At 51.6% G+C, this 16791-nt stretch overlaps 2 protein-coding genes across 14 annotated transcripts; both read left to right on the top strand.

The window, feature by feature from the left end:
* The first annotated feature begins 90 nt into the window (after positions 1-90).
* On the top strand, positions 91-12200 carry FANCE (FA complementation group E). 13 transcript variants are annotated; one of them, XM_001116683.5, is made up of 10 exons: positions 91-685; positions 3642-4248; positions 5683-5727; positions 6041-6109; positions 6427-6570; positions 7431-7554; positions 7782-7860; positions 8631-8697; positions 10424-10549; positions 11331-12200. In XM_001116683.5, the coding sequence occupies exons 1-10, from the start codon at positions 438-440 to the stop codon at positions 11430-11432; spliced, it is 1611 nt and encodes a 536-aa protein (XP_001116683.3). In that variant the 5' UTR covers positions 91-437; the 3' UTR covers positions 11433-12200. The 13 variants fall into 13 exon arrangements, 9 of the variants coding, with proteins under 9 accessions (XP_001116683.3, XP_077856349.1, XP_014991693.3 ...); XR_013416480.1 differs by having other exon boundaries at positions 97-685; positions 8635-8697; XR_013416479.1 differs by having other exon boundaries at positions 97-685; positions 6424-6570; positions 8635-8697.
* Positions 12201-13517: 1317 nt separating this feature from the next.
* RPL10A (ribosomal protein L10a) lies at positions 13518-16170 on the top strand. Its single transcript, NM_001266226.1, has 6 exons — positions 13518-13553; positions 13913-13987; positions 14068-14148; positions 14502-14650; positions 15567-15739; positions 15970-16170. Exons 1-6 carry the CDS (start codon positions 13549-13551, stop codon positions 16138-16140), a joined length of 654 nt encoding a protein of 217 aa, NP_001253155.1. The 5' UTR covers positions 13518-13548; the 3' UTR covers positions 16141-16170.
* Positions 16171-16791: the final 621 nt, after the last annotated feature.

The following is a 16791-nucleotide window of genomic DNA, read 5'->3' as shown; positions in this document are numbered from 1 at the left end:
CCGCCCCGCCCCGCTTCGCCCCCGCCCCAGGCTCCCGGGCCCGACCCCGCCCACAAACTAACTATTTGTTTTGGTGACGCCCTGGGCCTTGGCCCCGCCCCCTACTCCGGCTGGGGTCGTGCCCGGCCCCGCCCCTTGCGACCTTCCCTCGCGCCCGCCTCAAGTTCAGGCTCCGCCCTCGGCCGCGTCTCCTTCCTTCCCTTTCCGACAGCGCGCGAACCGCTGCAGCTCCGCGCAGCCGGGCTTCTCGGGTTTCCCAACGCCGAGGAGAGCTTGTGACGGGCGCTGGAGCTGGCCCGCCGCCCGCCGCCCGCCGCCCGCCGCCCGCCGCCCGCCGCCGCCGCGTCAGGGACGGCGCTGGAGTTCCCCGTTCCCCTCAGCCTCTGAGCTGAGGCCCCACACCAGAGTAGGGGGCGGCGCGGCACCCGTGTCCCGGCATGGCGACCCCGGACGCGGGGCTCCCTGGGGCTGAGGGCTCGGAGCAGGCGCCCTGGGCGCAGCTGGAGGCCCCCGCCCGCCTCCTGCTGCAGGCGCTGCAGGCGGGGCCCGAGGGGGCGCGGCGTGGCCTGGGGGTGCTTCGGGCGCTGGGCAGGCGCGGCTGGGAGCCCTTCGACTGGGGCCGCTTGCTCGAGGCCCTGTGCCGGGAGGAGCCGGTAGTGCAGGGGCCTGACGGCCGTCTGGAACTGTAAGTCCTCGCCCGCGGCCCCTCAGCAGGTACGGGAGGCGGGGGCTGTCGGGGGATCGACGCACAGAGAGGTGAAATAAGCCCCTTCGGCGACGGCCTGCCGCGTACCCTATGAGCAGGGGCACCCTTCACTGAGCACCTGCCGTGTGCGGGACACCGAGGATCCGGGAACTCGAGGCACACGCCTTCTGTTGGCTGTAAAGTATAGTGATGATAAGTGGAGGCAAATCACTTTTGATCGCATACTGCCATCTCTAAACAATTGGACACGTACGTCCAGTATAAGTATACTTATGTATAAAGTGTACACGTGTGTTAAAATACGTACATTTTAAAGTACAAAAATAGATATTTAAAACGTGATGGTGGAATACATACCCGCTATCCTGGTGGCCCTATACTCTCTGCTTTTCAAAGCATAATGTTCACTGTAAGGGCAAGATTGTTTTCCCTAAGAATGGTAACTGTGAATCCATATCTTAGTGTTCTTGATAATTTCTGGCTCTTGGATGACATTGAACTTTGTTTTTTAACCTCTCTGTGACTGATTAAGAATTCCTACTAGGAGCAGAGGTGTCGGCCCTGCCATTTTATTTGGTTGTGTTTCTGTTATTGATATTATCTCCAATTTTTTGGCAGGCATTCTATTAAGCTACGTGCTCATTTGTGAGGACAACTTTTGTTTAAAAAAAAAAAAGATAGTACAGTATCCACAAATGCATTTAACTAGCAAAGTTAACTAAAACACACAAAAAAAGAAAAATGAGTGGGTGAGGCGCCATGTTCAGCTCCTAGTGGGGCCAGCCTTCCACTCTCTTGGATACCCCTACCCCATAATTTATGCTGGAAACCATCCAGATGCTAAATATTTCTAATGCTTACTTTTTAATGTTTTAGATAAATAGGGGAAAATGGGAGTTCCAATATTTTCTTCCTACACTCCACTTTGAATTTCTTTCAGGAGATGGGTCAGGAGAACTTGTTTGAATCCCCAAATTGGAAGCTATAGAAATGTTTGCCCAGCTATCTGGCTTATTCTGGATAGAGTAAGGGGAGGGCAGAGGCCTTAACTTGGGGCCCCTGGGTAGAAGAGTATTTCAGTACAATTGATTTCCTTTAGAATCCTAGATATTTTATCAAATGCATTTAACACTCATTCTGATCACAGGTCTCTGGCACTAAAAAAGGTTAAAATCTCCTGGAGTAGAGTCTTCTCTACCTCTCTACCCCCAAATATCCTCCCTGCCACAAATTAACCATCTTTTAAACTCAGGTTTTTTTGTTTTGTTTCTTTTTTTTTTTTTTTTGACGGAATCTTGCTCTGTTGCCCAGGCTGGAGTGCAGTGGCGCGATCTTGGCTCACTGCAACCTCCGCCTCCAGAAGAAGCAATTCTTCTGCCCTAGCCTCCTGAGTAGCTGGGACTACAGGTGCGCGCCACCATGCCCGGCTAATTTTTGTATTTTTAGCAGAGATGGGGTTTAACCATATTGGCCGGACTGGTCTGGAACTCCTGATCACCCACCTTGGCCTCCCACAGTGCTGGGATTACAGGCATGAGCCACTGCTCCTGTACCATCTTTTAAACTTTGACTCTAGTTTTTCTCTCTCACATAGTGTCTATATTCTACAAAGAAATAGTTGTCTTTTTTTTTTTCTGCCTCACAACCCAAGTGCCTCTTGACAAATGGCCCTGCAAAATTATGCATAGGGAGGAGTAAAGACATGATGGGTGGTGGGCTAAATGCTGCCGTGACTTGCCACACCAAGCCTCAGGTCATGTAGGATCTGGGTTGGTGCCTCGGCAGAATTACAGATGGTTACATTGCATCATGGGCCTTTGGAGCTCGGGGGAATAGTGTTAAATCTATTTTAAGAAAAGTTGGATGCTTGCAAGAGAGCATTGGTTCTGCTTAAACCCCTGGGGCTCCAAAACAAAAGATCCTCATCCCCCTGTCTTCCCCTTTGACTCTGTGAATACTGTTTAGAATCTGTAAAGTGATTCCTTCTGTTTCAAGTTTCATCTCTGGGAAGCCTTCTATGTCCACAGCAGCTCTTGCCGATCTCAGCACACTTATTCTCAGAGAGTTAATTCATTCAATAAATGCACAACAAGTGCCTGCTCTGGGCTGGCGCTGTGCTGAGTCCTAGGACACAGAGAAAGGAAACACTACCTTCACCTTTTAGGAACTCACAATTTGGTGAAAGGAACACAAGAGCTGGACAGATGAGTGACCCCGAGAGTTCCAGGGGATTGCTGAGGGCAGCCATAGGGCTGCAAGAGTAAGCACTGCACAGCATCCTGGAGTATTATTTTTCCCTAAAATTTGGGAAAGAACTTTTTTCTTCTTTTTGTGTAAAACAAGCATGAATCTATTATAGAGTAGGTTCCAGTATGAATTTTGAGCTGAAACAGATGACAGAGGCCAAAGAATAGGGCCTGTCATATGATACTCAATGAACACTTGTTAAACAGTTCTCGTGTTGTCTCTGTCTCCATCCACTGACTTTTTTTTTTTTTTTTTCCTTTTTTTGAGATAGTGTCTCACACTGTTGCCCAGGCTGGAGTGCAGTGGCATGATCTCGGCTCACTGCAGCCTCTGCCTCCTGGGTTCAAGCCATTCTCCTGCCTCAGTCTTCCTAGTAGCTGGAACTACAGGCACATGTCACCACGCTTGGCTAATTTTTGTACTTTTTTTAGTGAAGATGGAGTTTCACCATGTTGGCCAGGCAGGTCTCAAACTCTTAACCTAAAGTGATGTGCCCACTTCAGCCTCCCAAAATGCTGTGATTACAGGTGTGAGTCACCACACCTGGCCAACATCCACTGACTCTTACAGATTGACTGCCTGCCAGCCCCCATCTGTCCACTGCCATCTAGCCCCCAGCTCTGCGCAGTCTGCCCTGTGCTCCCTTCAGCCAGACACTCTAACTGCTTGCTCTCCCTCTGCTACCCAGGAAACCACTGTTGCTGCGATTGCCCCAGATATGCCAGAGGAACCTGATGTCCCTGCTGATGGCCGTTCGGCCATCACTGCCGGAAAGTGGGCTCCTCTCTGTGCTGCAGATTGCCCAGCAGGACCTAGCCCCTGACCCCGATGCCTGGCTCCGTGCCCTGGGGGAATTGCTGCGAAGGGATCTAGGGGTGGGGACCTCCATGGAGGGAGCTTCTCCACTGTCTAAAAAATGCCAGAGACAGCTCCAAAGTCTGTGTAGGGGGCTAGGCCCAGGGGGCAGGAGGTTGAAATCCCCACAGTCTCCAGACCCCGAAGAAGAGGACAACAGGGACTCCCAGCAGCCTGGGAAACGCAGAAAGGAGTCAGAGGAAGAGGCTGCCAGTCCTGAGGGGAAGAGGGTCCCCAAAAGGTTCCGGTGTTGGGAAGAGGAAGAAGATGATGAGGAGGAGAGACCTGAACATAAGTCACTGGAATCCCTGGCAGATGGAGGAGGTGCATCTCCTATTAAGGACCAGCCTGTCATGGGAGCTAAGACTGGCCAGGACGGTTCGAGTCTGGAGGATGCTAAAGGTCTAGCTGAGAGTTTGGAGTTGCCCAAAGCTATCCAGGTACTTTGGTAGGGAGACTGGGTTTAGAGTGATCTTTCACCAGTGGTGGCTTTATCCGTGGGGAAGGCTGGTTGGGACACTTTTTCCCAAAGGAGTTGACTGTAGTTCTTGGAGGAAAAAGGAGGAAGGTAGGGTTTAGGGAATGTAGCCTCCACTCCACAGACTTTTTTTTTCTTTTTTTGTTTAAGATGGAGTTTTGCTCTTGTTTCCCAGGCTGGAGTGCAATGGCACAATCTCAGCTCACCGCAACCTCTGCCTCCCAGATTCAAGTGATTCTCCTGCCTCAGCCTCCCGAGTAGCTGGGATTATAGGCATGTGTCACCACGCCCAGCTAATTTTGTATTTGTAGCAGAGACAGGGTTTCTCCATGTCAGTCAGGCTGGTCTTGAACTCCCGACCTCAGGTGATCTGCCCGCCTTGACCTCCCAAAGTGCTGGGATTACAGGTGTGAGCCACTGTGCCCAGCCACTCCACAGACTCTTAAGGAGGGGTAGGGAAGGGAGTTACTGGAGGTGGGAAATGTGTCCTAATGATCTATAACGTGGGGTTAAAGGGTGCCAGGCAAGGGAGAGGCTCTGGAGCCACCCCTGTTACCCTGTAATATGTGGGTGGGAAGAATCATGACAGCATCCAGCCTGCCCCTGCCTCCTTGTCCAAGGCCTGGGTCTACCCCCATTTGGGTTGGAAGCAGAAAACAATTCTAGACAGCTGGTTTTCATTTTTTTTTTCTCTTTTTTTTTTTTTGAGATGGAGTCTCACTCTGTCGCCCAGGCTGGAGTGCAGTGGCACGATCTCGGCTCACTGCAACCTCCACCTCCCGGCTTCACACCATTATTCTGCCTCAGCCTCCCGAGTAGCTGGGACTGCAGGTGCCCGCTACCATGCCCGGCTAATTTTTTGTATTTTTAGTAGAGATGGAGTTTCACTGTGTTAGCCAGGCTGGCCTCAATCTCCTGACCGTGATCCGCCCGCCTCAGCCTCCCAAAGTGCTGGGATTACAGGCGTGAGCCACTGTGCCTGGTGACAGCTGGGTTTCATTTGGACCTTGTCTAGTTTGGGTTCTTAGGCACTTTTCAAGATAGAGACTTCATGTTCTTGACTTTTTTTTTTCCCTCAAGACAGGGCCTCTCTTCCCCTAGGCTGGAGTAAAGCTGGGATTACAGGCATGCACTATCATGCCTGGCTAATTTTTTATTTTTATTTTTGTAGATATGGGGTCTCAACTAGTTGTGCAGGCTAGCCTTGAACTCCTGGGCTCAAGTGATTCTCCCGCTTCAGCCTCCCAAAGTGCTGGTGTGAGCCACCGTGCCTGGCCTCTTGACTTTCTTGAATCGTCTTTGCCGGCTAGCTCCCACTGACTTGGGGAGCCAGAACCAGGCTTGGGGTCATGCTGCTGGGGGAGGGATGTGGCAGTGACTGGGCTCTCCTCCACAGGACCAGCTTCCCAGGCTGCAGCAGCTGCTGAAGACCTTGGAGGAGGTGACTGGCCCTACCCTGTTCACCATAGCCTTTCTTCCACCTTCTACCCAGATCCTAGCTATGCCCAGGGAAGGGCAGTGATATACAAGCTGGCTGGGGGAGGGGGACTGGAGTAAAGGTCTGAGGACAGTCTCTGAAGGAGCTTTTCTTGAACCAAGTGTAGACTTACCATCTAACACCAGGTAACTTCCTCTTCTCTGGTAGCGCCTTCCAGGATCTCAGCCACTCCTTCTGCCACCTGAAGGGGCGGCTTCAGTGACTTGTCACCAAAGGCTCTGCCAGCCCTAACATGAGATTTGATTTGTCTCTGCAGGGGTTAGAGGGGTTGGAGGATGCTCCCCCAGTTGAGCTACAGCTTCTTCACGAATGTAGCCCCAGCCAGGTGAGTCCAGATAGACTGCCTGGCTCTGAGGTTACATTCTCTCTCCCTTATCTTTTTCTATTTAAGTTTATGTTTTCCTACCTCATGTGGGAAATGTGGGAGGGGATTTTGTTGTTTTCTTTCTCAGTGATAGGGGTCACTCTCTGTAGTTTCTTTTAGTCCCTGGTTCCTTCCCCTAGGGCAGCTTTCCCAGACTTTCTTTGCTCTGGAGTATCTTTGCCCTGCTCCGTCTGCTTCCCAGTTGCTTGAGACAGCCTAGCAGAGGCAGAGTGCATGTCCTGGTGCCCTTTCTCCCCCGTGCCCCATTCTGTCAGCAGATGGACTTGCTGTGTACCCAGCTGCAGCTCCCCCAGCTCTCAGACCTCGGTCTCCTGCAGCTCTGCACCTGGCTGCTGGCCCTTTCACCTGATCTCAGCCTCAGCAATGCTACTGTGCTGACCAGAAGCCTCTTTCTTGGACGGGTAGGTGTATTGGGAGGTACTCAGAGTGCCAAGGACAATGGGGAAGAGCATCTGGGCCCTCAGAAGGGTGGTACTTGAGAGAGAGGATTCTCAGCCTTGTAGACATCTGGGCTGTTTGGGCAGCCTGGGGCAAGGAAAGGATGCCTGCTTAACTGGCAGGGCATGGACCCCCAGGCCATCTACCCACATGGCATCTAACTTCTTTTTTTTTTGAGACAGAGTCTCACTCTGTTGCCTAGGCTGGAGTGCAGTCGCGCGATCTCCTGCCTCAGCCTCCTGAGTAGCTGGGATTACAGGTGGCCTCCACCATGCCTGGCTAATTTTTGTATTTTTATTTATTTATTTATTTAGAGTCTTGCTCTGTCACTCAGGCTGGAGTACAGTGGCGTAATCTCGGCTCACTGCGACCTCTGCCTCTGTGGTTCAAGTGATTCTCCTGCCTCAGCTTCCTGAGTAGCTGGGACTACAGGCACCCACCACCACACCTGGCTAATTTTTGTATTTTTAGTAGAGACTGGGTTTCGCCATGTTGCCCAGGCTGGTCTCGAACTCCTGGACTCAAGCGATCCAGCTGCCTCAGCCTCCCAAAGTGCTGGGATTACAGGCGTAAGCCACCATGCCCAGCCAGCATCTAACTTCTCTCTGGGCACCAGAACCTTTCTAGAAGCTGATCAAGGGACTTTCAGGGATTTGGGAACTGAGCAAGAGAGGTATATATCTTTTCCAATGGGTGGGTCCATGTGAGTGCTAAGTAAAAGAACTTTTTTTCCCTTTGTAACATGTATCACCATCTGAAATGTGTGTTTGATAAATGCTGTTGAAATGAAAAGAATTAATTTTTTCCTCCCTGTTGGCTATAGATCCTCTCCTTGACTTCCTCAGCCTCCCGCCTGCTTACAACTGCCCTGACCTCCTTCTGTGCCAAATATACCTACCCTGTCTGCAGAGCCCTCCTTGACCCTGTGCTCCAGGCCCAAGGCACAGGTAATTCTGGAACCAGCCCCAGGCCCAGTAGCTCTGCCCTCAGTGTTCTCAGCACCCTTCACCCCAGAGTGGCCCTGGCAGGAGTTGGGTATTCAGTGATTAAAGATGCCTGCTGCTTCCCTGACGATGCCCCTATAACAGGCTGGGCATTCTGTTACCGCCTCCCCACTTTCCACCATCTTCTACCATTTCCCCCCAGACTTCCCCTTCTGCTTTCCTCTACCCAGGTCCTGCTCAAACAGAGTTACTATGTTGCCTTGTGAAGGCAGAGTCCCTGGAGCCAGATGCACAGGTTCTAATGCTGGGGTGAGTGTGCAGGCCTCCATGCTGTCCCCACCGCCACCTGTTCCCCCAGGCTACAGTGACATCACATGTGTTGGGCCCTGCAGGGAAGGCTCACCTTCTCTAGGAAGCCTCATGTATATCATCTCACTCCATCATCTTCCTCCTCTATGAGTCCTCTTTGCCTTTTGTTCTCAGGATGCACTCTCTACTCCTAGTTATTTTTTAGGGGACCCTTGTGTCTCACTACCAAATACTTTGCTGTCAGCTCCTGGGGCTCTTGGGGTGTGACCTTCCTGGCAGTTGTATGAGCTCTGCAATAGTGTCTGCTGGGGCTGGTGCCAGCATCAAGAGGTCTCTGACTACCCTTTTTTTTTTTTTTGCGGGGGGGCAGGGGACAGAGTTTTGCCCTGTCGCCCAGACTGGAGTGCAATGGCGCGGTCTCTGCTCACTGCAACCTCTGCCTCCCAGGTTCATGCAATTCTCCTGCCTCAGCCTCCTGAGTAGCTGGGATTACAGGCGCCTGCCACCACGCCTGGCTAATTTTTTGTATTTTTAGTAGAGATGGGATTTCACCATGTTGGCCAGGCTGGTCTCGAACTCCTGACCTCAGGTGATCCACCTGCCTCGGCCTCCCAAAGTGCCATGGTGCCCCACCCCTGACTACCCCTTTGTTGACTGGAGATCTTGGCTGTCCTCAGGGCCTTGCCGTGCTGTGGGAGTTGCAGCAGCAGACAGATACTCAGGCTTGGGTGGGAGGCCAGGCATTTCTCACTAGGGCCCCTGCTTTGCAGACAGATCTTGGAGCTGCCCTGGAAGGAGGAAATTTTCTTGGTGTTGCAGTCACTCCTAGAGCGGCAGGTGAGCAGGCTGTCCTGGGGAAGAGTGGACAAAGAAGTGCTGCAGTCCTTGGAAGGACATCGGGTTCTTAGGTTTCTGAGTCCTTCAGTGGATGCAGGGTCAAGTAGGACAGCTGCCCTACAGCAGCTGCCTGAGACAGTGGGAGAGACCTGGGGCATGCAAAGCTGGTAGCAGAGAGCTGAGCACATGGTCACTTCAGCTCCACCTCTTACTAGCTGGGCGGCCTTGGGGTGGGATTTTTGATGTGTGTGTGTAAATTTTATTTTATTTTTGAATAGGTAATAGATTCATATGTTCACAATTTTTTTTTTTTTTTTTTTTTTTTGAGATAGAGTCTGGCTTTGTCACCCAGGCCAAAGTGCAGTGACACAATCTTGGCTAACTGCAACCTCTGTCTACTGGGTTCAAGCAATTCTTATGCCTCAGCCACCCAAATAACTGGGATTACAGGCGTGTGCCACCATGCCAGCTAATTTTTGTATTTTTAGTAGAGACAAGGTTTCACCATGACTTGAGGCCAGAACTTCTGGGCTCAAGTGATCTGCCCTCCTTGGCCTCCCAAAGTGCTGGGATTATAAGCGTGAGCCACCATGCCCAGCCCATATGTTGAAAATTTTAAAAGCTCAAAAGGATACTGTGAAAAATATTCCCCTTACTTCTCTTCTCCAACCATCCAGAGTCCCCCGGTTTCAGGGGAACCCCCCCTCCCAGAGATACCATCTATATGTGGAAACATGTTTACACTTACTATCCATCCTACTTTTTATGGAAATTGCAACACACCAAACTCATTGCCCTGTACCTTGCTTTTTTTACTTCACAGTATATTTTGGTGATTTTTTTTCATATCAGTACCTAAAATTCTGCCTCATTTGTTTATATCTTAGATAACTGACCTAACTTCTTTATGCCTGTAGTTTCCTCGTCTACAGAAGGGGAGACAGAATATTAATAGCACCTACCACATAAGATTGGAGTGAGGTTTAAATGAGATAATTGGTATAAAGTACTCAGAATGGTACCTGATGCACAGTGTTTATTAAATTATTATTATTATTATTTGAGACGGAGTCTCACTATATCACCTAGGCTAGAGTGCAGTGGCGTGATCTCGGCTCACTGCAACCTCCGCCTCCTGGGTTCAAGTGATTCTCCAGCCTCAGCCCCCTGATTAGCTGGGATTACAGGCACGCACCACCATGCCCAGCTAATTTTTGTATTTTTAGTAGAGATGGGATTTCACCATGTTGGCCAGGTTGGTCTCGAAGTCCTGACCTCAGGTGATCTGCCCTCCTCGGTCTCCCAAAGTGCTGGGATTACAGGTGTGAACCACCACACCCAGCCTAAATTATTATTATGAAGAGCCAGGAGATTAAGGTGGCAGTGTCTCTTGGGCCCTGACTCGTTTATATCTTTAACCACTGAACCAGACAAGGGATCCTTGGCTTCCCCTTGGTCCTAATCTGAGCCTTTGCAATGGTAGCCACCATTTTCTGAGACGTGCGTGTCTTATGTGCATTATCTCATTTAATCCTTTTCACAGTCTTCCATTAGATATTCTGAGCCTCATTTTACAGATGTGGAAATGGAGGTTTAGGTTGGTTAAGTAACCTGCCCAGGGTCACCCAGCTAGGAAGTGGTGGAGTTAGGAATTGAATCCAGGACTGGCTGAATGAAGAGCCCAAGCCCTTCTTGTGATTACTGCTCCATCTCCCAATGTGTGCAGGTGGAGATGACCCCTGATAAGTTCAGTGTCTTAATGGAGAAGCTCTGTAAAAAGGGATTGGCAGCCACCACCTCCATGGCCTATGCCAAGCTCATGCTGACAGTGATGACCAAGTACCAGGCTAACGTGAGTACTGATAGGGCCATGGGGCTGGTCCTGCTGGCAGGGCTGCCCTGGGCCTGCCACAAGGGTGTATGAATATGTATGTCAGGGATAAAACCCTGAGTGCTGGGGTTGATGTAGACCCTCCCAGAAAGATGGAAGTATGAACATGCTTCTGTTGCACAATTTCAGCGAGCTCCTGAATCCTCTGGAGATCCGAACAGAAGGACCTCCAATATGAGGCATCAGGAGTCATTCAAGGGCCTTCAACCTGGGAGTAACTTGGTCAGATCTGTACTATTAAGAAGCATCTGGCTTCTGTGAGGAGTGGGATTGGAGGGTGAAGATCTAGGGCCTGAGACCTGTCAGGAGGTTGTAGCAACAGGGCAGAAAGAGAAAGTGTAGCCCAAAAGGAAGGCAGGTGTCACACAGTAGAGTGTCTGTGAACCTCAGTTTTCTCATCTGTAAAATGGGAGGGTTTTGAGGATTATATACAGCAATGCATATACATGATGTGTATGTATGTTTGTATATGGATTGATGCATATAAAGTGCTGCCACATAGTAAACACACAATAATTGTCAACTATTACTAATGTGGCCGGCTTAGTAAGTTGTGCAGCTAGTATTTGGCTCCAGGTCCACCTAGTTAACTATGGTGAAATAATGAGATTAGATTGCTCAGGAGTCTCCTCCTTCCATCCTCCTGGCTTCCTCTCTCCTTCCTCAATAGAGACCCTGGGGTAGTGGGGAGAGGGGAGGGATCAGCTGCTGGAGTCCTGACATGATTTTTCCTTCTCCGCAGATCACTGAGACCCAGAGGCTGGGCCTGGCTATGGCCCTAGAACCTAACACTACCTTCCTGAGGAAGTCCCTGCAGGCCGCCTTGAAACATTTGGGCTCCTGACCATCCACCAAGGGACCACCGTCTTGGTGCTCCATCACCAGCTTCCTGAAGGGCATTTCTGTCTTCACCACCTTCTGTCTTGAGCCCTAGCCTGAGGATAAAGGCTGAGCCTGGCCATCCCAGATTCCAACTGCCTCCCTGTTCCAGGCTCCATAGGGGCATACTGGCTTCCCAGCCAACAGGGAGGCTCCTGGGCTAAGGAAGCTCAGCTATATTTTGTTTTTCATTTCTTTTCTTTTGTTTTTGAGAGAAGGTATTGCTCTGTCATCTAGGCTGGAGTGCAGTGGTGCGATTGATCATGGCTCACTGCAACCTCTGCCTCCCAGGCTCAATCCTCCCATGTAAGCCTCCCAAGTAGCTGGGACTACATGCACATGACACTGTGCCCCACCTAATTTTTTTATTTTGTAGATAATAAGCTGGTCAGGGCTGGTCTTGAACTCCTGAGCTCAAGTGATCTTCCCGCCTTGGCATCCCAAAGTGTTGAGATTTACAGGTGTGAGCCACCACACCAGGCCAGAGCTATATTTTCAAAGACTGCTGGCCCCAGGCACACTCCTCATCAATTCTCAGGCTGCAGGGACAGAAACTTTCCAACAGGGCTCAGTAGGGTCAAGCCGACCCAGAGTGGACATGGGATGCTCCAGGAGGTCTAGGGTACCAGTGTGCTCAGATGAAGCTCTTGTGCTCGTGTATGTTATGACCTTCTGTGCTTTTGTTTCTGACTTGAATTTATCAATGGTATTGAATAAAAAGCAAGTTCAATAATGTCTTTTTCTTTTTTTTTTTTTTGAGGCAGAGTCTCACTCTGTCACCAGGCTGGAGTGCAGTGGCGTGACCTCGGCTCACTGCAACCTCCACCTCCCCAGTTCAAGCGATTCTCCTGCCTTGGCCTCCTGAGTAGCTGCGATTACAAGCTCCTGCCACCATACCCTGCTCATTTTTGTATTTTTAGTAGAGACGGGGTTTCACCACATTGGCCAGGCTGGTCTCAAACTCTTGACTTCAGGTGATCCGCCTGCCTCCCAAAGTGCTGGGATTACAGGCGTGAGCCAGCACGCCTGACTAATGTCTTATTAGAAGCAGTACTTTCCTTCCTGTGAATTCTGGGTATTGAACCCATCCCCACCCCCTCCACCTCCCTGCTCAGTGACAAGGAACATATTTTTCCTGGTGAGGGGAAGGGTGAAGGGTATCTTACTCACTTTCTAAGGGCCAAATAATGTGTAATACCACTCACCCTATCCTACAGGAGCTGCCCCCACCAGGCAGGGGGATAGGTGGGAATGAACATAAAGGTGGGAGTGACTCAGTCTGGAGTTAGGGAAGGGTTTTGGGCAGATGAACCCTAGGAGAGATCTGAAGGGCTCTTCGGGTTACAGTGGGCTAAGAGGATGAGACCCACTGGACAGAGGAAAGAGCAGAGAAGACACCTTAATGGGTGTGCTGTGCTGTGTGCCTGTTTTACATCTTTGTATTCCTGTAGCACCTGGCTAGACGCCTTATTCATACTAGTCACACTTAAAACGTAGATGTTATCAAATTATCAAGTAAAAGTTCACTTTAGGACTTTGCCAGCTCTTCCCTCTGCAGGCGCTGAGAGGCCAGGAACAGAACTTTCCGGAAGCTTCCCTTACCACGAGTCCACGTTAGAGCAAGGTGCTGAGGGAGGGAGGTCTGGCCGAGGAACAAGGCTTGCTTTTGAGAACATAAGCTGATGCGGAGGGCGCGAGGGGAAAGGGGTTTGAGGGACAAGCATGTCGGAATCCACGCTGTCAGTGAACATCACTGGGCTGTACCAGTATGTGTGCCTACCGAAGCTCGAGCCCCGAACGCAGCTGCTTCCCTAGGGGCCCAGCAACAGCGGGCGCGAATCGGCACATTACCGGCGGCCGCGGGGCGCTCAGGGCTGCGACAACTCCGTGGGTTCCCGCGCCGGCCTAGCGGCCCAGCGACTCCCAGCGGCCGGAGAAGTCCGCGCTTCTCGGGGTTGGCCCACCCAACCTCTGTGTGGGTAGGACCGAGTAACGACGCATTCTCGCGAGATCGGGCCACTATTAGAGCGCATGCGCAAACTGTACTAGTCTCTTTTCCGGTTAGCGCGGCGTGAGAAGCCATGAGGTAAGTGGTCCTGAAAGCCCTATCTGCGTTCATCCGCGCCTCCAGGTGCCCCGCCAAGGATGCGGCTCCTGCAGACCGAACTGCGGGCCCTTGCGCCACCTTCGCCGCGGGGCATTTCTCAAGGCGGGTCGGCCTGCGGGTCGCCCTTCCTACCAGGTCCGATCACCGAGAGGCTCCCTCTTCCACCGGGGTTTGGGTCTGGGTCTGGGCTCCCGTCGCTCTACTTGGTGTCCGGAATCTACTGGGGAGTCCGCCGTGGGCCGCCCGCCCGTCTCGAAGCTTGGAGCCTCGGAGGCTTCTGAGCAGTCTGAGCGTGTGGACTCCGCGGCCCTGAGCGCGCTGTCGCTTCTCTCACGCAGCAGCAAAGTCTCTCGCGACACCCTGTACGAGGCGGTGCGGGAAGTCCTGCACGGGAACCAGCGCAAGCGCCGCAAGTGAGTGCCGACCCTGGGGCAGGGCGCGGGTGGTGAGGGCCGGCGTGTGCTTAACGCTTAATCCCCCTCCTCTCTCGAAGGTTCCTGGAGACGGTGGAGTTGCAGATCAGCTTGAAGAACTATGACCCCCAGAAGGACAAGCGCTTCTCAGGCACCGTCAGGTTGGCACCGTTCTGATCCCACCCAGCCCTCAGTGCCCCCGTGCCTGCCCCTCCCCTGCAGGCTCCCGCTGAGCCGGAGGCGGGCACGTCGGTACTGATGTGTTAGGGTAGTTCAGACCCCCTGCTCCGGGCAGGCGCGGCTGGACGGACCCCCACCCTGGGTCTTAAAACATGAGGGGAGGCGTGGGGAGGCCTTGGCCGAGCCCGCCGGCCAGCCTGACAAGCCAGGCTGGCTGCTGGTGAATGTGAACGCTCCGGGTAAGGCTCGGTGGCTGCTGCGGTCCCACACCCTTCACCGGCCCTCGGGACCCAGGGCTAGGCATAACCTGTTGGTGCTGTCCCCCAAAACGCAGGCTTAAGTCCACTCCCCGCCCCAAGTTCTCTGTGTGTGTCCTGGGGGACCAGCAGCACTGTGACGAGGCCAAGGCCGTGGATATCCCCCACATGGACATCGAGGCGCTGAAAAAACTCAACAAGAATAAAAAACTGGTCAAGAAACTAGGTGAGTCCGGCCGCTGTGGTTTTGCATGTGAGATGTGGGGTGGAGGCGCTAGAAAGGCTTTCCTGCCATTTCGATTTTTAATGATGAGGGGGCTAGACTAGCAAATGCGGCGGTGGTTGCCTAGCTGGCCTGAGTGCTGTTTTAGCTTTGGGGTGGTTTGATGTTTGTATTTGCTATGAGGATTCCAGTTGATGAGGAAGGCCAAGTATTGTAAGTTGACCCAGCCAGGTGCTGGTGAGGTATGATTTGGAAATCTTATTCTGCGTTGTTTAGGCAGTGGCATTAGACTGCTTTCACAGGTAGGAAGCAGACATTGCCAGTTGTCACGTGTCCAGGGTCCACCGCTAAGAAATAGGCACAATTCAAGCCAAGGCAGTCTTTTTTTTAGTTATTTTTTGAGACGGGCTGGTGCGATCTCGGCTCACTGCAAGCTCCGCCTCCCGGGTTCACACCATTCTCCCTCCTCAGCCTCCCGAGTAGCTAGGACTACAGGCACCTGCCACTACACCTGGCTAATTTTTTTTTTGTAGTTTTAGTAGAGACGGGGTTTCACCGTGTTAGCCAGGATGGTCTCAATCTCCTGACCTCGTGATCCACCCAAAGTGCTGGGATTACAGGCGTGAGCCACCGCATCCGGCCTGAGCCCTGGCAGTCTTGACTGGGGCATCCGTTGTACAGCGGTTATGCCATGGATCATGGGTCAGCCTGATTTTCTGAGAGCATGTTTTGGGACCAGTGAAGGTCCAGAGGACTTTCTGGAAACCTTTTAGGCGGGGGAAAAGACTGAGGCGGGGGTAGAGAGGGTGCTGCTTGGATGTCACGTGGTTGATACAAGTGCGTTTCTGGCCTGCCACATTTGAGGTGTGCCTTGGTGACCAGGTCCTAAGCAATGCCAATGGCTTCCTGTCTTTACCAGCCAAGAAGTATGATGCGTTTTTGGCCTCAGAGTCTCTGATCAAGCAGATTCCACGAATCCTCGGCCCAGGCCTAAATAAGGCAGGAAAGTTCCCTTCCCTGCTCACACACAACGAAAACATGGTGGCCAAAGTGGATGAGGTGAAGTCCACAATCAAGTTCCAAATGAAGAAGGTGAGGGGGTCTGGTGGGTTGCTGTGGGTGAAGGTGTTGGCGGGGTCTAAAACTTACCCAAGTCTCTAAATATGCCAGTGAGAGCACCCACCAGGATTGAAATTTTTGGAGTAACCCTGGTCCTTCCTTGGCCCGGGTCCAAGTACCTGCTCACTAGGCCAGTGAGGGAGGGACAGGCCATTTGCCATTCCTCCACCAACCTGACTTGATCCTCTCTTCTGTCCTCCCAGGTGTTATGTCTGGCTGTAGCTGTTGGTCACGTGAAGATGACAGACGATGAGCTTGTGTATAACATTCACCTGGCTGTCAACTTCTTGGTGTCATTGCTCAAGAAAAACTGGCAGAATGTCCGGGCCTTATATATCAAGAGCACCATGGGCAAGCCCCAGCGCCTATATTAAGGCACATTTGAATAAATTCTGTTACCAGTCCCCTCTGTCTGCCTGTGATTGAGGGTGAGGGGTGGTTTGTCAGCTGACAAGTGAGGGCCTTGGCACTGCCATGGCTCGTTGTGTAGTTTGTCATCTTGATGATGGATAGTTGGGTACTACAGGGAAGAGGATGTTTTTCTGCCATCAAAATTAGGCAGTCTTGGGTATGTGATAGGGTGCTAACGGCATTAAAGCTTTTTGACAGGATTGGTCCATGTAAATTTAAAATAAGGATTTTAGTCAGCATTTCTGTCTTAACAAGGCCCCACATGGAGTATCCTATGCTTTAGGTCAGTAATGAGTAAATGTTAAGGAAAACAAGGCGCACAGCAAACCAGTACAAAAGTGTAATTAATTAACAGACCTTGGTTTTGGGTTTTTTTTTTTGTTTTTTTTTTTTGAGATGAGTCTGTAGCCCAGGCTGGAATGCAGTGGTGTGATCTCACTGCAATCTCTGGGTCCCAGTTCAAGCAATTCTGCCTCAGCCTCCCTAACAGCTGGGATTACAGGTACGCACCACCATGTCCAGCTAATTTTTCTATTTTTAGTAGAGATGGGGTTTCACCATGTTGGTCAGGCTGGTCTCCTGGCCTCATGATCTGCCTGCCTTGGCCTCCCAAA

Source organism: Macaca mulatta, chromosome 4 (assembly GCF_049350105.2).
Source record: "Macaca mulatta isolate MMU2019108-1 chromosome 4, T2T-MMU8v2.0, whole genome shotgun sequence".
NCBI lineage: Eukaryota > Metazoa > Chordata > Mammalia > Primates > Cercopithecidae > Macaca > Macaca mulatta.
The sequence above is the reverse complement of the archived record's forward strand: the minus strand, read 5'-3'. Positions and strand labels throughout refer to the sequence as shown.